General features: G+C 56.1%; 1 protein-coding gene across 1 annotated transcript in view; it reads right to left on the bottom strand.

Annotated features, from left to right (window-relative positions):
• MSI1 (musashi RNA binding protein 1) overlaps positions 1 to 18,323 on the bottom strand; it is a 19,604-nt gene extending 1,281 nt beyond the window's left edge. Inside the window, exons 1-12 of the mRNA XM_044921187.1 lie at positions 18,265 to 18,323; positions 18,055 to 18,095; positions 17,406 to 17,487; positions 17,220 to 17,304; positions 14,282 to 14,323; positions 12,625 to 12,717; positions 8,968 to 9,016; positions 7,710 to 7,792; positions 7,144 to 7,261; positions 4,424 to 4,504; positions 3,107 to 3,163; positions 172 to 240 (exon numbers count right to left, since the gene is read on the bottom strand). Of these exons, the coding sequence (XP_044777122.1) occupies positions 172 to 240; positions 3,107 to 3,163; positions 4,424 to 4,504; positions 7,144 to 7,261; positions 7,710 to 7,792; positions 8,968 to 9,016; positions 12,625 to 12,717; positions 14,282 to 14,323; positions 17,220 to 17,304; positions 17,406 to 17,487; positions 18,055 to 18,095; positions 18,265 to 18,323 (859 nt within the window). The remainder of the gene's footprint in view (positions 1 to 171; positions 241 to 3,106; positions 3,164 to 4,423; positions 4,505 to 7,143; positions 7,262 to 7,709; positions 7,793 to 8,967; positions 9,017 to 12,624; positions 12,718 to 14,281; positions 14,324 to 17,219; positions 17,305 to 17,405; positions 17,488 to 18,054; positions 18,096 to 18,264) is intronic.
• Positions 18,324 to 18,553: the final 230 nt, after the last annotated feature.

Here is an 18,553-nt window from a genome sequence, read left to right as displayed (position 1 = left end):
ACACGGGGTCTCCTCCCTGGCTGGCCTCCCAGGTGCTCTGTTAATACCTGCGGAGCAGATGAATAAGTAAGTCCCTCTGGGAAAGGGTGGCAGTGGCTACCTACTCTCCCCTCTAGACTTCCCTGCCCCCTAACACCCCTTCTCTGCTTCCTGCACCCCGGAAGGCCTCACCTGTCCCTCGAACCACAGCTGCCGCCGCCGCCGCCGCCGCCATTGGTCCGTAGGCAGTGAGAGGAATGGCTGGAAGGAAAGGTATGGGCCCTTCAGTGTGGTGGCCGAGGGGATGGAGGTGGACAACGGCGGCCCCCTCTGGGCAGAGTCTCTCCAGCCTTACCCCCCCCCCCCAGAGGGTCGGGGCAGCGCCAGCATGGAGGCAGAAAGCACTCCCTTGGGCCACCAGCTGTACCCTGACCCAGGGTACAGCGGGGCACCCCACCCTGAGCTGCTCTGAGCGATGCTCCCTACTTCAGAGAGTGCCCTTGGCTGGATGGGACCACCTAGCCCAGAGGTCCCCAGGAGGTTATGGCCCACATCCCAACCCCAGGCGACGGCAGCCAGTGCCTGACTGACGTGGGGTACAAGAAGCCGGGCCTGTTACCTCAAGGTGGGACCAACCCTGAGGTACCAGGGCATGTCCCAGAGCTCCCTGTGGGATCAGGAGGAAGCCAGACTCCAATCCAGGCCATAAACCAGCTTCAATCCTTCTGCCTGTCCTGTTTTCTCTCACTGTCCTTCTCCTGAGGCCATACCCTCAGTAAATTGGGTGCACCCAATTCCCCGCCTCAGGGTTCCCCTGACTGCCACCCAACCGGAAATGACCGTTCTCTCCCCAAACTCCCCTAGCCCCTTCTCTTTGGTCCCCTCTTCAGACAGAGATATTGGTATTCCCTTGTTTGTGGTCTACCTCCACAGTGCCCAGCACCCTGCCTTATACACAGTAGGTGTTTAATAAATGGCTGCTGAAGGAGTAAAAGGAACCTCTTCTTTTTTTTTCCCCCCCAAAGATATCTCTACAACCAATGGGGGGCTTGAACTCACAACCCTGAGGTCAAGAGTTGCATGCTTTACAGACTGAGCCAGCCAGGTGCCCCTAAAAGGAACCTCTTCTTAAATAAGTGGTTGGCTTGAACCTGGAGCTCCCTTAGGCTGGGGTAGTGGGGTGAGCGCCCCCTACTGCTCGGCTCTGCCACTGCAGAGCCAGGGTCAACCGAGTTGGCATTTGCCCTCAGGGATACAGTCTCCCATCAGGAGATGCACTCTCTGGGGGCTGTTTTGGTGACCTTGACCCTGAACTGGTACTGGACTTGGGGCTAGGGACTCCGTAAATGGCCCCAGAAAATTCTTGGCAAGGCTTTTGGTCTGGGGGATTAAAGTCTGGAGACAGCATGATTCCCACACCATGAAGGAGCCTTGCCTAAGAGCCATATAGTTGACTCCTCACCCCGACGTCCCCTCCCTTGGCCACCCCTGCTAAGGCGGCCCCCTGCCCCTGGCCCTAAGGCCTTAAAACATCTCCCTGTTTTATTTTCCTTGTGGAACTTCTCACCCTCTGCAATTATTCATTTGCGTGTCTACTTATTTACTGCTGTCTCTCTCCACTGAAATATCAGCTCCAGGAGACAGGGGCATTGTCCATCTCATTCACTGCTGTATCCCCACCTGGACCAACATCTGGCATGGTAAATGTCTACTGAATGCCTGAAGGAAACACCCACATCTCCTGAAGGCAAGAGAAAAGTTCAGACCCCAGACCTCCAGGGAAAATCTCCTCCCCTGTACCAAGCTAGCTGCTGAGGGGACATGTCTTCTCTCAGTTCTTTTGAGGGCAGGGGGTGGGCTCTGAGGTCTGGTTCTTGGTCTGGTTCGGCCTTTCCACAAAGCAAAGTCAGCTAAGCCAACCTGAGTAAGTGCTTATCACAACTGTAAAGGATTACTCATTTATATAATAAGTATTTGTTTTCCTCTCTAGACTGCAGGTCCTGTGAGAGCAGGGCCTGGCCCTGTCTTGTCCCTGCGCTGCCCCCAGGGGCCTGGCAGAGTGCCCCACATAGTAGGTCCTCAACACAAAGTTCTTAAATGAGGAGAAAAGAACCCCCCTTCCAATACTCCCATGGCGGGTCAAACCCAACTCTGCTCAGGGAGGGGCCTCTATCACCCCCACCTACAGGACTCTTTACTCCCTCCCCTTTCCTCACCCCCTGGTTTTCTTCCCCTTCCCCCATTTTGGGGGACCCCTGAGCACCCCTTGGAAGGAAGGTCTCATCGAAAGCAGCAACCATGCTCACGTCCTCCACACACGGCCAGGTTGGGGGGGGAGAGTCTGGGGTGGGGTGGGGAGAGAAGCAGGTTGAACAGAGAAACCCCTTGCAGCCCACCTCATCTGCACATGCCCCTCCCCTCCCCTCGGACTTGGCGGGGCCCCAGGTCCGGAGCAGAGCTGACAGGCCCAAGCAAGGGCTGCAGCTGGAGAGATGGCTCCCGACAGGGCCAAGCGACTTCATCCGGCTTGCTCGGAAGCTGCAAGTGAGCAGCCTGAGGGCTGGATTTGGCCCTCAAATAGGTTTCATTTGGCCTGCAGTGGTTTAACAATTTGGAATTTGTTGCCAACATTTGAGAACGATTGAAAAATCCATTCAGAAGCAAAAGCCAGGTTTCTGGCTTCTCTCGGAAACAGACATCTCAAAGTACTAGGTGTGCATCCCCTCCCGGCCAGGGTGGGCTGGCACAGAGTGGACGCATGCGCGCTCCAGTCTGTCGAAGACCCCGCCCGGCCCACTCTACTGAGTTTGAGACCCTGGCGTCTTGACTGCTGGATCCCAGAGTCTACTCGGTGCCTGGCACATGGGAGGCGCTAAATAAATATTTGCCAACTAGATGAATGAGTGATTTCTCCTCCATCTGCTGGGCTTGGCCCCATGCCCCACCCTTCAGGGCCATGTAGCTACACAGACTGGCCAGGGCCTGGGCAGAGTCTGTTGTGTCCCCACAGCCAGAGGGCTGTTGGACAGGAGAAAAGGGTCCCACTAGCTTTCCCCGGGGAAGACCCCTGGGTTCTTCTCTTTCTCCCCGTGCGGCCTGTGAGGTGTAGGAAATCCGAGCGACTGACCTGTAAGCTCGGGGAGGACTGGGGCGCTCGGGAGAGGGGTCCGCTCTACACGGAATTCTAAAATGAAACGTAAAACAGCTTAGGAAGGTACAGGGGAGGTCCCTGGGGCACGGCCCAGGGAGGACGGATGCACCCACAGGGACGCTGGGTAGGGGGACAGGCCATGCACAGGACCCAAGAGCTGGGATGGGGAGAGCACGGTGCCCAGCAGGCAAAGGTGGAGAAGACACAGGCAGAGGAGAGACAGGGAGAAGAAGAGCAGGGAGAGTTGCCACCTACACCCTGGGCTCGGGGCGATGCCGGAGTGACCGTTCTGGGGTTTCTTAAAAGATTTGAGATTGCACCAAAACACCTCCCAGAATACTCCTCTTTTCCTGCTTGTTTGTTTGTTTGTTTGTGGGGAGGAGCTGGTGAGGCAGCATTGATGAAAAACAGTGACCCCAGAGCAGGTCGGACTCAGGCTGGGTTCCTAGCTCCACCACTTTCTAGATGATGGGTCATCTTAGCAAGTCGCTTTGCTCTCGGAGACCATTTCCTCACCTATAAAATGAGGATGGTCATCCTTCCCCCGTGAGTGTTGTCAGGATTAGACAACATAATGTCGAGAAAGGACTCCAAGCTGGACAGCCCAAGAGGCAAGTGCTTAGGGACCCTCAAAAAAAAAAAAAAAAAAGGCCAAAAAAGAAAAGGGAAAAAAAAAGCATGCAAAAATTTGATGTCTGATATTTCAAAGAAAACTACACTGAAGAGCCATCATGGCAAAATTCAGAACTTTGTTGGGCTTCCTGCCACTTATTCTAAGGTCTAGCGTTATTTTTATTTTGCATTACAAATGAGGGTGGTGATCATTGGGGTTTTGGATTGCTTTTCAGCATTCAGGGCCGCAAAAGGTCTTGTGGGCCTTAAAAGGGCTCAGCGGAGCACGTGGTCATTGTCAGTGTGGCCATAAAGACACAGCTGGCGACAGCCCTCAGGGACGCTTCCGCCACAAGTCTGATGTCTTCTTGGGTGGAAGTAGCAACTCGGAATGGCGTGAGGAGGGGAGAAAGGCAGGAGGCAGGCAGAGATCGGCCTGGGAGAGAACCGTGCCATGCAGGACCACGCAGGGGTGGGAGGGGGTTATCCCCAGCTTCTGGGGAGGAGAGGAGGATGGGATGGTGGGGAGAGGTGCTCCTTCCTCAGACATGCCCTTCCTTCCAAGCCTCCAGCAGGCAGACCACCCCCCCAGCCATGCACCCCCAGACACCGCCCTGAGGACTCAGACTGCCCAGGAACTGGGGACATGCTGGCAACAGAGGGACACCAAGCAGGACTTACCGGGGAATTGGTAGGTGTAGCCAGGGGCGAGGCCTGTATAACTCCGGCTGGCATAGGTTGTGGCCTGGAAACCGGGGTAACCTGATAGGGCAAGGGGGCTAGTGTTAGATGCCTCACCTAGTGCTCAGACCCTGCTCAGTGGGGAAGGATCTGAGCCACTTGTCTCCCTCCCCACCTCATAGCACAGATAACAGCCACATTTACCAAACACCTTCTGCATGCCAAGCCCTGGGCTAAGCCCACTGCATACTTCATTCTCTCCTTCAGCCTCACAAGAATCCTAAGAAGCAGGTACTATTAGGAGCCCCATTTCACAGATGGGGAAAACTGAGGCTCGGAGAGGTGACATATTGGCTGAGAATAGTCCAAACCCTTACCAAGATGCTTCGTGCTCTGGCTCCTGCCTCATTCCTGTCCTCATCTACACTCTCCTGCAGTCACATTGGCCTCCCTGCTGTTTCTCAAAGCCACCAAGCTCCTTCCTACCTCAGGGCCTTTGCACAGGCTGTTTCCTCTGCCTGGAACACTCTCCCCCTGCCAGGTTTTCCCATGACTGTGTTCTTGTCATTGTACAAGTCTCAGCTCAAATGTCACCTCCTTAGAGAGGTCATTCTATAAGAGTCCTCCCTCCCATCAGTTACAATATTTATCAATTACCCCACAGCACCAATGATCATTATCTGAACTTATCCTAGGTTGGTTTTTTTTTTTTTTAATTTTATTTATTTAAGTAATCTCCACACCCAATGTAGGGCTCAAACTCACGACTCTGAGATCAAGAGTCACACGCTCCTCTGACTGAGCAGCCAGGTGCCCCTCCCAGGGTTTTTTTTAAAAGAGCTGATTATCTGTCTTCCCCATCTTTTATTTCTGTATCTCTGGGACAAGTCCCGGTGCCTGCTACTTGTATGCATCTAATAAAATGTGCAGCTTTGCCGGAAAAATCATATAGTAATAACGAGACTGGAATTCGCATTCAGAGCGAACTGGTTCCAAGTCTCTTAACCACCAATGCCTGTATTGGTGTAATTTCCTTCTTTGTCATTTTTTTAAATGGGGTGAAACCAGCTAATGAATCACCTTGAAAAGAAAACGGGTCTCAATGTTCCAGACTGAAGGAGGCTAGAGAGACGAGACAACTAAACGCAATACCTGATTCTAGCCCGGATCTTATCTGAGAGGGCAAAAACGTGCTATAAAGAACATTATTGGGTCAACTGATCAAACTGGAAAATAGATTAAAATATTGGAGCGACATAAATATATGAAGTGGATTATTATCACGTGGCTTCATGAGCAAAATACCCCTAATCTTAGGAAATACACGCTGAAGTATTTAAGGGTTAAGGGCCATAATGCATTTAACTTAAGTTCAAAGGATTCAGTGGAAAATCACCAAAGTATTGTGTGTGTGAGTATGTGTGTGTGCGTGTGAATACACATACAATATATGCACACATATACATGCATACAGAGAGAGAGCAAGTGATAGCAAATGGGGTATAATATTAACGAGTGAGTCTGGTAAAAGGTATATGGATATTCTTTGTACTATGTTATTTTTGCAACTCTTCTGAAATTTTGAAATTACTTCCAAATAGAAAGTTAAAAGACAACTTCAAGAGAAGACAGTGCCCTGTGTGGAGTCTGCTCTCCTCACCCACTCTATCTGTGATCTCAATCCCGATCTTCTAGCCCAGGCCATGCCACCCACCACCTCCTGCCTCTGAATTCCCAGAGCACCCCTCCCTCCGTACCTGGCAAAAAGACTCCTCTGTACTGTTCTCTTTCTGTGTGTACACATCTTGTCTCTCCAGGGAGACTGCGAGCTTCCTGGGCGGCCCAGCTCAGATTGTGGGCCCCAAACACTGCTGACTCCTACTCACCTTCCAAGGCACATGGCGACCTGCACTTACTCCAGGGAGCCTCCTGGACCACCAGGTGGGTTTTGGGTGCCTCCTTGGGCCTCCCACAGCCTCCCATCACTATATGCTATCATCGCCTTTTGACTCCTGCCTCCCGCTTGATGGGAAAGCCCAGGAGGGCAGGTCCTGCCCCTCAGAAACTGCTCAATAGATATTATTTGGGCGAACAAGCAGCAGCTGCTTTCTTTTTGCTCTCACCAAAGTCTTTGGGTCATTGTAAATGCTGTTCCCTCTGCCTGCAACACTTTACCCTTCCCTTCTCCCCTGACCTCCTGTAACTAGCACCTACTCACCCCACAGCCCTCAGCTTAAATGTAACTTCCTTTCTGGCTTCTCCAAACCTCGGTCCCAGTTCTCTATGCCCATGCTCTCTTGGCCCCCTATACTGCTCCATCCTAACCCTACTTACTTATATTCTTACTTGTTTTCCTTGCCAGACCACAAAGCTCCAAGGAAAGTCACTGTTATATTTGCTGGCATAGTTCCTAGCATTTATAGTTGCTCAGTAACTACGAGATGGATGGATGGATGGATGAACAAATGGACAGATGGACAGAAGGATCAATGAAGGAGCAGCTGGGCCATTTTCCGGCTACCGCCAGAGGGCAGTACCCCACAACCCAATGGCCCCACCCTGGGTTGGCTTGGAGGCTTGAGATCCTTGGTCCCCACTCCTGCCCGGTGACTCACGCAGGAGGGCAGGCCACAGAGGAGAGGCAACACGTACGCAGCCCCTGGGAGCCCTGGGAGCAGTTGCGGGTGGGAAGTAGCCACACGTGCAGGCCTAGCACATACCCAGCATGCCAATGCCCAGCATGAAGGCGTCCATCCCATAGGGCATGACTCGAGACCTCCCCCGGGCTGAGCCCGTCGGCGACATCACCTCTTTTGGCTGAGCTTTCTTACATTCCACCTGCAATGAGACCTGATGGTCAGTCCCTCCTCTGGACATAGGGTCGTAGACCCTCTGGTTCCCTAGCCGGCCTCCTTCCTGTTAGGTTCATAGATACCATTTATGGCGTGCTCGCTGGGCGCTAGATATCATGTAAACAGTTCTGCAGGCAGTTAGGGCTTACACCAAGCCCAGGAGGGGGCATAGTGCTGCCTCAGACGCGGGGAAGTCATCTCCCTAATGAACAGACTAGCAAGTGGTAGAGTGAGGATGTTAATCCAGGACTCTCTGACTCCACGAGCCATGCTTTTTAACCACCAGGAGACACTGGCTTCCTGTCCAGATCTTCAGGGGGTGGGAGAACTGCCTCTGCCCCGTGGACTGTGATTCCCTTCTGCCTGCCTCCAGAACCTCCGAGCGCCCGTGTCTCTCTCTGTGCACCTCCACCCGTCCGGTCTCCCCCACTCACCATTTTGTTGTTGATTTCATGGAAGTGTATTTCACACACTTTCTCCACAATGTCCTCACTCTCGAACGTGACAAACCCGAACCCTAGAAGGCAAAGGCAGGGACAAAAACCAGGGTTTATGGTCAAAACCCAGCCCCGAGTGATACCACATCAGTACTCCTCTTTCACGGGCCAGTGCCCGAGAGTTAACGGAAGCCTCCGCCCACAGCCTAGGAACCTCTCAACTCCCCTCCTGCTGAGACAGGGTTTCTAGTCCCCACATTACAGATGCGAAAGCCAAGGCTCAGAGAAGTGAAGTGACTTGTCCAAGGTCACACAGCAAATTAGAAAGCGTTAGGGCCGTCATGAAGATACACTCAACATGCCTTTTCGCTTTCTCAGATGCTTTCCAAAGGAAGGAAGAACACACACAAACACTTACATACATCTACACAAAAGTGTACACACCCAAACCTATGTTTGTACACAGTCACACATATACACAGATGTACACACACACACATATACCTAGGGACCCATACATCATACAGAAACTTGGCAGCGCTCACAAAGGCCCCCCTACACATGAAGAGTTACCATGACACACAAGACACATGCAAATATTCAGACACAGACACCCTTGCGTGCACAGATACAAATACACACACACATACATACATACGTGCACACCCCAGCACACATCCCAATCCCCGAACAGGCTAATACACCCTGAAGCAATTGGAGAAACAACCCCACCTCCTCCCGGGTGTGCCCCAGGGGTTGGAATGGGATTTCTCAGAAGGCAAGGCCCTTGGGAGAAAAACAACCGGGCAATGCACACTGTGGCCCAGATGCTCACAGGTTCAGGGGCAAGGGGGTTGGGGGCTGGGCTCAGTCCGTGGGTGGGGGTGGGAGCGGGAGCAGACTGTGGAGTCAGCCTGACCCTGGGGCGGCCTGGCCTAAGCTCTGGTTACCAGGGACAAGGTAAGCCCCAGCAGACACCAGCTCGGGCGGGGGCGTGGGGGGGGGGCATTGAGGGCTCAGTTTGGAAGGGGGGAGGTTGCTCCTCTGCTCCTCTCGGGTGTCTGCAATTGGGCAAGTTTCTAGCACAGGAAACGGCGGGACAAAAGCCTTCTGTAAGGCCAGGCCCCAGAGAGGATGCAGATCCTTGGGGATAGGATGTCAGGAGGCAAGATGAAAGGGCAGCTGTGACCTGCAGCCCCCTGGCTGACCACAGGCCCCCAGCCTGGCCTGGAAAGGGGGAGGGGGCCACACTCACCTCGGTGCCGGTTGGTGGTTTTGTCAAACATCAACATGGCATCGTCCACCTGAAACAGAGCCTGCCATGGTGGACCCACCAGAAACCAGGGGACCCGCCACAACACAGCAGCAGGGGCTCGCTCCCACGCCCACGCCCCTCTCGTGCAGGCTAGGCTTTCTCTTAAATCTGCTCCCTGTGCATCTGCATCTGCAACCCCACCTGGATGCCAAGGCACCTCCCATCCAACCACCAGATTCTCAATGGACCAGATTGCAAATATGAAGCACCAAATATGTGCCTAGCACTTTGCCCCATCATCCTCTCTACAGTCCCTGCAATGTAAGCGCCTCGTTTTGTAGATAAGGAAATGGGCTCAGAGAGGTGAAGTCACCAGGCCAAGGTCACACAGCAAATCCTAGACCAAGCCTGGGAGGAGGAGGAGGCGCGGAGTGGGTGCTAAAGAAGGCAACGTGGGAGCAAGATAGAAACGGGGAAATGAAAGCCTCTTCCCTTTCTGCAAAAGGCCAGGAGGACGGCAGCCACTCCAGCCAGACTTGATTCCCCTCTCCTGGTACAGATCTTTTCCTCTAATTGAGGTTTCCTTTTGCTAGAGGCTGTAATTAAAGCAAGTAGAGTTCAGTGCCTGGGCTGCTTGCCTCCCACTGACTGGGGGAGGGGCAGGGGGCTGAGGAAGGGGGGTGGGCTACATGATCCACCCCTCTCCCTTGCACCCCGGTCTCCTCTTCTTGCTACTCCCTCAAGGCATCCCCTTGGATACATGGACAGCCAAAGGCCTTAGCTTCCCTCCTGCAGTCCCATTTCCCTCCCTTTACCTACAGCGCATGCTTCCTCCTTGTCCTCTTAATTCTTCAGCCAATGTCAGCCACCTCATGGGGTTAAGCTAAGGTCTGATTTGTCCTGGGTGGAAATCAAGGGCTACTTCTGATACCTTCCCCCCACAACACACACATCCCACTTCAGCCGCTGACCCTCCCCCAAATGGTCAGACACCCAAGGGATGAAGGAAAACTTCCTGAGGCCATGGGGTACAGCCTCTCCTCCACTCTCCTTGGCTCTCTTTCCAGCCTGTCATCTGCCTCATTAAAGTGGCAAAGGCAGCCCCTGAACAGGGTGGCCCCCCAGCTCTCCTTAGGTGCCAAGCAGCACCAGGCCTCTGACGCCCCCCTGGGAGAACCAGGACCCCACTAAGTCAGGAGGCAGCTGGGTCGCTGGAGGATCTTAGAGGGAAATGACATCTCCCTCCCCAAGGAGCTTCCTGCTCCAGGGGCCGGCAGGAGAGTGCCTCTGACACTCCCATCCTTATGGACCCACTCTGCGTCCCAATCCCAAATCAGCTAGACCGTCCAAACTGGGCAGACGCTTTAGGCTCCACACATCTTCCCCACCCCCTTGCTTAAACAATGGAAAAGAGAAATCTAGAAAGGAGAGTTGTGATAAAAATACAGGCTTTAAGTAGGACAGACTGGAAATGGAATCCAAGATCCCTGCCTTTGCTGGTTGGGTAATCTTGGACTAGGTTTCCTCATCTGTAAAATGGGCGTAACAGTGTTTATCAATTGTATAGATGAGTTAAATGACATGGCACCTGTAACACGAAATCACGTTACCTGGGACACAGCAAGTGCTTAATAAATAACAGCTATTTTGACCTTTATTATGGAGGGGCTCACCCACAGTCACGTGGGGGAGAAGCAAAGCAAGAGAGCGAGCAACCCAACACCCCTTGCCTTTGACGGTTCCATTAGGACAGCACCCAGGCCAGCTATGGTGATGGCCATCCTATCGAGCACCCTGACTTGTACTCAGTAATTATTTTTTGAATTAATGAATGAATAAAAGCCACACCCTCTTCCTTAATCCTATAGCTCTGAGTTCCTGCCTGACCCACAAAGTGATTCAGCCCAAATCCACAGCCGTTCTGGCCTTCCTTCACCCAACCCTCCAGCTCCCACCATTCCTGGCCCCCCAGACCCTTCAACCGGGCCTCGGCTGGACAGACCCCTAGCGAGGCAGTGGGGTTGAGGCCAGGGCAAGGAGCAAGGGAAGTGGCTGGGGGTCCAGGGGACCCCCACTGGTGTCCCCTCCTGGGGCCAGCTGAGGGGAGGGAGGCTCCCAGCCCAGTGTCCTTAATAGGCTTTGGTCTCCATGGGAACCCGGGGGCAGGGGGGCTCCGGCAGGGGGAGGGGAGGCGGCCGAGGCCTGCTGACCAGTGGGAGCCGCCAAGTTCGGCGGCCGCTAAGCCTGAGTGGCAGCCATGGCGGCTGACCATTGTTCCCCCCTCGGCGGCGGCCCCTCGATCCGGGCGGGGGGCCCCCCGCCGCGGGGCCCTTGGCATTCCCGGCTGTCCCCCTCGCTCCCTGGCAGCCTATTCTCCGGCTCCCCCTGGCCTCCCCGGGCCGGTTTCACATGCCAACGCCGATTTAGGCCCGAACAAAAGACGCGGCCGCTGACGGCTTCTCCTGGGGCCCGGTTGCCATGGCAACGCCGGCCCCGGGGGCAGGCGGCCTCCAATCACAGCTGCTGGATCAGATTAGTGCGAGCTCTAATGCTCGGCGCTCAGACACAAAGACACCCCGCCGGAGCCGAGCGGGCCTGCTGCTTCCCAGGAGCGCCCTTCCCTCTGGGGCCCAGGCCGCCGACCTGCCCTCCGTCCTGTACCCGGGTCCCCACGGAGGCGCCTGAGCCCAGGCCTTTGGCCCCCACGCCGCCAGCAGCCGCTGGCCAGGGGACCTCCCACCCTCTCCTCTTCTCCCCTAGAGACAGGGCCCTGGAAGCCCAGCCGGTCCCCAGCTCACATCCCATTCCCAAGGCCGCTGCCCTTTGCCTAGCAGGCAACTGAAAATGCCTTGCTGGGCAGGTAGAGACCCAGCCTGTAGCCTGTCTCACGTCATCGAAGACCAGGGACCCCAGCCCTAAGCACAGCAGCCCTCCTTCACCCCCAGTCTTAAAACTTGGCCCCCTCTTTGCCATAGCCCCATGGGACCTTGATGCTCCCAACACTCACCTTTCTGGGGACAACCTATTGTCTGATGATGCCACATCTCCTTCATAAACTAAATGGTCCAGAAATTTAAGCTGAATGCACCTCAGAGCGGAGAGCCAATCTGCTGGGCCTGATCAGGAATTTAGGGTGCTCTCCTCAGTGCTCCCCCTCAAATAGCTAGGGGATCAGCACCTCCCCCCCAGCTCCCACCTGTGCAAGCTGGGCGCTGAGTGCAATTGGGAATCATATTTATTGCCTCCTTATCATCCTCACCAGGAAGGAGTGGGGGAAGGTGCAACCGCCCGTGGCCTGGACAGGTGCAAACTCCCAGGAGGCCAAGGGGTGACTGGATTGAACTGGCTAGGGGAGAGCAGCCTCCCTCGGGAGAATGAAGATAAGCAAGAGAAAAACACAGGGGGAGGGCAACAACAGGGACAGCTACTGTGTGGCTTCTCTCCCTGGGGATGTGTCCAGAGGCTGAGGCCCACAGATAGGAAAGGAGCCTGAACCGTGAGGAGCCTGGCCTCACCCACGAAAGGACCCAGTCCCCTTTTCACCTTTTTTGCAGGAATTGGAATGACCTGGCTGACCTCTGCTTGTACTGACCAATGCTACAGGGCTTCCACAGCCCCTGAAAGCACCCCCAGCAAGCACCCCCAGTTTTGACCCACCTTCCCAAACTGCTCAAAATACTGCTTCACGTCCTCCACCGTGGTGTTCACTGATAGCCCCCCCACAAAGATCTTCTTCGTTCGAGTCACCATCTGTTAAGGGGAGGGAATGAGAAAGTGGGCATCTGAGTCCTGTGGCCTCCTGCCACCAGCAGGGGCTCGAGCCCTCCTGCCAGGGCACCAGCTGACAAGCTCTCTGTGGCCCTAGCTACTCGGAAGCCCCCCCAGCTCCCCCTTGGACCCCCACCTCTAGGCCTGTCATGGGCAGCTGTGCACCCCACACACTGGCTGGCCTGAGTGTGCCTCCCTCCCGCCTGCATCCTTGGGGTCTGTGTAGGGGAAAATGCCTTCCAGAAGGACCAACACAGGGAAGGGGGCGGGTCAGTGACCCAGACCTACAGTGTAACTCAGAGATCCCACCAGCACCCATGGGAGAGACCAAGGCCCATCACAGGGTTCCCCTGAACTCAACGCCGACATTTTCCTCATCAACCTCCTCCCAACCCAACCTCTGGCAGCCCTGTGGCCCCAGCCCTGTTTTAGGAAGAACACATGGTCCTAATTACCCCAGGAGCGCATGGCTAATCCACAGCAATTCCCAGCCCCGTCCTAACACTAAAGCACCTTCTGTCACCAAACTGCTTAATGGAATTAACCCAATTCCAACCATGTGCTCCCTGGTGCGGCTTCCTTCGAATACCTGCTCCATAATTGCTTTCAGGCCCTCTGCTGGATCCTTCTAGAGATGTCCCCTTCCTGTCTCCTAAAACGTGTCCCTCTCCCTTCGCTGTGGCAGGAGCTGGGCACCGTGGTGGAAGCCACTGGCTCAAAACCTTAAAGCATCCTGGTTCCTACCAAACCCCTTGCAAAGGGGGAAACAGATCTCCCGAAGGGGGACCTAGTCCTAAGACACAAGTTAAGTCAGCAGACTCAGGGGTCCTCAGCTCCCTGTACTGTAATCAGCCTTCCTTCCTGTCCCCTATATTTCACCATTTAAAAATTAAGATCTGGCTATTTGCCTTGGGGCCTGGAATAAAATCTCAGGCCCCTACACTGCACCAATAGTCTTGAATGCTATGTAGCTCAACTGCTCAGAATGCACACACACCCAGAAAAACTTGCCACAGCACCGGGGAAAGAGAGCACTGGGAGGGTAGCCACTCACCCAAGCTGAAAGACAAGAGGTGACCTACTCCATGCTCCCTTGCCCCTCTGCAAGCTGAACACAGTGAACCCCAGGGGTAGGAAGGTGATTGGGGGGTCAGAGATAGCTCCCTGGCCTGACACTAGCTCAGCCTCAGGGGCTGTCTGTCCTGGGTTTGACCTCCACAGGGGCATTGGGTTTAGCCACTGTGATCTATGAGGTCAGAATTCGACTTAGGGTCCAAAGTGTACTGGCTTCAAATACAGGACAATGAATCCCCTGAGGGGTTCCTCCTTCTCCCAATACATGCAGCCCCCTCCCAGTTCACCCCAGAGCACAGATGGAAAGATGCAGGATGTCTTCAACCCACAGAGCAAGGACATTAAGAATCCTCCCTCTTCCCATCCCAGTCTATTCCAGAAACACTCCAAACAGAGGTTCCAGAAGCATCTCCCATAGAAGGGAATCACTGCCTGAAGTAGCACAGCTCCTCCCAGACACAGACATACCCACCTTAGGCTGTGCTCGCCGAGGAAAGGCCACCTTGGGATCAATCTGAAAGAGAACGGAGAGGTAAAGGGGCCTTGGTTATCGCACTTCAGATGGGTGACCACACAGCCTTCGGCCCTGAGGACTTCTCTCATCCCAGGACACAGAGGTGACACAGAGGGGACAGAAATCACCACAGCCTCTGGCAGAAAAGTATAGTGGTTAAGCATTGAGGCCCTAGTGCCAGGCTGCTGGGTTCAAATCCCACTGACACTGTTTCCCAGCTGTGAGACCCTGGGCAAGTTACTTAACCTCTCTGAGCCTCAGGGCCAAGCTCTCCTGCAAAATGGGCAAAAAGTAACACCCATCTCAAAGGGGTCCTCCACAGACTATTTGAGATAATGCTTACAAAGCACTTGGCAAGGGGTCTGGCTCACAGCAGGAACCCCAACAAAGTAAGCAAAGTCTTAATTCTTCAAGCACAGGGTACTCAAGGGTCCTCCTCACCTAACTGACTTCACACAGATGCCTGTCTAGGGGAGGCATGCAATCCAGACTTTGGAAGCCTTGTGGATGGAAATACTCTTTGCTTCAAGGTAAGAGTTCATAAATCACCAGGAATGGACTCAGTTCTGTTCCCCCAATGCTATCGATATCTAACAGCCCTCTTTGAGGCTGCAAGCAAACAGCTCCCTGATAATGCAGCCAGGTTTGGAGTGAATCGGAGTGCAGCCTTTGGTAATGTGCAAGGGCATGGGACTTGGACTCCATCAGAAACTCTGGGCTCCAGGCCAAGCCTCTGATTTTGGTAACTTGCCCACCCCTCTGAGCCTCAGTTCCCTCATCTGCAAAGTGGGGATAATCACACGCACTTTCCCAGGGGCAGCCATGGGGAATCAAATGAGATAACACGGGTGAAAGCAGCCCTTTGTGAACTGCCCTTCATTGCGCAAACAAAGGTGCTATTACCAGCGGGCCACCTTTGCCCTTGGCTGTGAACAACCAAAGGAGAAAAGCAAGATGCACCTGGGTGCTCCTGGGTACTGATAAACAGAAAAAGCCAGGGCACGAGACATTGTGATCAATGCAGGACCTATGAGGCCTGGTCATTCCAGAGTTTCTTGCCATCCACATGGGTGGATACCACTCAGAAGTTCACCAGCCAATCGCAGGGAAGATCTATCTTTTCCCAAAGTTCCTTCCGTTCAAAACTCAGCCTCGTTCTAGGCAACTGGCGCTGGCTCCTCTCTGCCTAAATGGCATGAACCAGGGACCAGCCTCCTCTGGGCTCCCCCACTGGATCTGCCCACAGAGAAGGAACCTCTAAAATCCATGCTGGGGCAATGTCTCCTCTCTCCCAAAGTCCCACTGGGCTTCAGGGGAAATCACCACTGCCCATTTCCCCTGTCTGAAGGTGTGATTTCGTACCTCTATGGACATTTTCATCCTTCTCTTTCTCCTGGAAGCAGCCTCCCCAGCCACCAGAGCACCTCAGACAGTCCCCCTGCGCAGACCCTGATGGGGAGATGGTACCCAAGCCACGTCCCACAGACCCACGCACACCCGATCCCTGACACACCCCACCTCCACTCTGACTCACAGCCGGTAACATAAATAAAACCCAACAAGTAAATAAAAGGTGAAAGTCAAAACCCAAAACAGACTCCCCACAATAAACCTCCCTCCCACCCCCCTCTCCCAGGCCAGCGAATGCCAAACACAAAGCCCTTGCCTTTTTGAGTCCCAAACCTCAGAAGGATGCCCATCACACCCTCCTTCCCCTCTTCTCTCTTCTCCTTATCAATCTTCCATGACCCCCCCCACCCCTCCCAGCCCCAGTCCCTAAATCTCAGCTTCCTGAGCTCTGCTGAAGCCATCAGTGCATTCTGAGGACAGGGGATGGTAGGAGAACTGGCAGCTTGATGGCAGATAATCACCAAAAACAATAGGGCACTGTCTTTCCATTCCCGGCTTGGGTCACTCAGTCTGCGCCAAGAAGATCCTTTCAGAGCCGGCAAAGTTGAGGCCTGGCCTCATTTGCTCATTACTGCGAGCAGGAGTGGGAGCCACTGGGCAGAGATAACAGGAGCTGGGGACAGGCGGTAATTTAGCAAATTCTTGGGCACAACCAGTTATTGTTGCAGGTAAACAGGAGCTGGTGACTGACCCAAGCAGGGAGGCCCAGGGCTGGAGGAGAGTGGGGGAGTGTGGAGAGAGAGATCACACTGTCCCGGCCCCCTGGCCTCCGGTCACCCCATCACAGAGTAACCCCTCCTCTGACTTTCTCCTTTTCCCTCTCCCCTAGAGCAGGGGCCTGGGCCAGCGCCCCCTGGAGGGCCCAAGCCACTGGGGAGCAGTGGGACAGCAGTAAAATGTTTTAGGAGTTTGAATGCCAGAAAAGCAGCCTCCCCTTGGATCCAGCCCTCAGAAGGGTTGTTTCCAGGCACGCTAGTTCCCTTCTCATAAATCCCTTCATGGGCAAAGCAGGTTCATGTCTTCCACACAAAGCGGGGAGCTCATAGACCAAAAGGGGGGGGAGAGGGAGGGGAATTCAGTGATGCTTTGCCATTGGTTTGGAATGGTGGTGGTGGGGAGCCAAATTCTAGAGTCCAGAGAAGCCACGGGATGGGTCGCTGCAGCCCTGACTCACCCAGTTCGGGATAGGGGAGGGCCCTGGCCCCACCCCAAGCTGCTCCGGGGAGGCATCAAGATTAGTAGGTATAGGGAGGGGCTGGGGGGGGGTGTAGCATCTCACCGCAGGCCTGGGATTTTTATCCTCCCTTTGCCCCCCCGCCCCCCGACTCTGGTGACAAAGTTTCGGAGCTTGGCAGCCCTTCTACTCAGAAAACTCCTTCTTTCCTTAAGGACCCGGTCCAACTGTCCTCTGGGGGGAGAGTCCTGACTCTCTCCTCTGGCGGCCTCCCTCTCCCAAAGGACCCCCGACGCCCGGAGGGCCACTCACTGTTTTGGAGTCGAGCTCGTGCCGCGACTGCGCCAGCACTTTATCCACCCCCGCCTGGTCCATGAAAGTGACGAAGCCGAAACCCCTGCGCGCGGTAGTGAGGGAGAGGCAGATGGTTACAAGGCAGTGAGCGGCGGTGGAGGGGGGCGAGCCGGGAGCAGGAGGAGGCGGGGGTGAGGGGCTCACCTGGATCTCTTGGTCAGAGGGTCCCGCATCACCAGACACTCCTTCACCTCCCCGAACTGGCCGAAGTATTCGCGCAGCCCTTCTGTAACCACACACCCGCCTTCGGACCAGCTCGGGCCCCGCGCCCTTCCCCCCCCTCCCCCGTCCTTTGCCCCCGGTGACCCCGCCGCGGCCCGGCCGCCCCCGCGCCAAGCAGCCTGCGCGCTCTCCACTGCCCCCCCTCCATAGCCCTCACCCAGCTCCCGTGGAGCCTTCTGGCGCCCACGGGGGCTCCAGGAAGCCGAGGGCCGAGCTGGGCTGGAGGGGGGACGGCTCCGGCCGGGTTCCCGCCGCTCCGGGAGCCGCCTCACAAAAGTTTGAGCCGCAGGTGCGAGCGGAGTTGGCGCTGCCGCCGGCGGGTCCCGGGGGCCCAGCCCACCCCCCGATGCCCCCTGAACCCCTCATCTCCTCCCCTCCACCCGCTGGGCCATGCGCGCTCGCCGATCGCCCTGCGCTCTCGGGGTCCCCGGGCGGGGCGCGAAAGAGGGCGCGGGGGCGCCCGGGGTCAGCAGGGCGCAGGGCCGGGCTGGGGTGTCCGGTTCCGGGGAGCCGGGGGGGGGGTGTCCAGGGTGCCCTGCCTTGGCCGGCGGGCGCTCCCGGGCTCGCTCACCCTGCGTAGTCTGCCAACTGAGTCCCCCGATGAACATCTTGCTGCGGGAGGAGGAGAGACACAAAGGGCCCGCGTGAGCGCCGGGCGCCAGGGCGCAGGGGGCGGGGGCCCGGGCCCCAGGGAGGCCCGGCCCGACCCGGATCGGCCATGTTGGCGGGGCCGGGGCGGGCGCGGGCCGGGCAGGCCGGGCCGGGCCGGGCCGGGCCGTACCAGGGGTCGTGCGGCGAGTCCGGGGAGGCGAGGCCGGGCTGGGGCGCGTCAGTCTCCATCGGGAGCCGCGGGCGGCGCGGGCAGCGGAGCGGCGGCGGCGGCGGCGGCGGCAGCGCTCGGCGCGGGGCAGATGAGGAGCGCGGCGAAGGGGGCCGGACGGACAGGCCATGCTGCCCCCTCCCCCGACCCCGCTCGGGCGGGCGGGCGGGGACGGCCGAGGGGAGGGCCCGCCGGGGGCCGACCTGCCGGCTCCTCCCCCCGCCGCCCTGCGCGCATAAAGCCCCGCGCT

This window comes from Neomonachus schauinslandi, chromosome 14 (assembly GCF_002201575.2).
Source record: "Neomonachus schauinslandi chromosome 14, ASM220157v2, whole genome shotgun sequence".
Lineage (NCBI taxonomy): Eukaryota > Metazoa > Chordata > Mammalia > Carnivora > Phocidae > Neomonachus > Neomonachus schauinslandi.
This window is presented reverse-complemented; position numbering and strand designations above follow the sequence as displayed.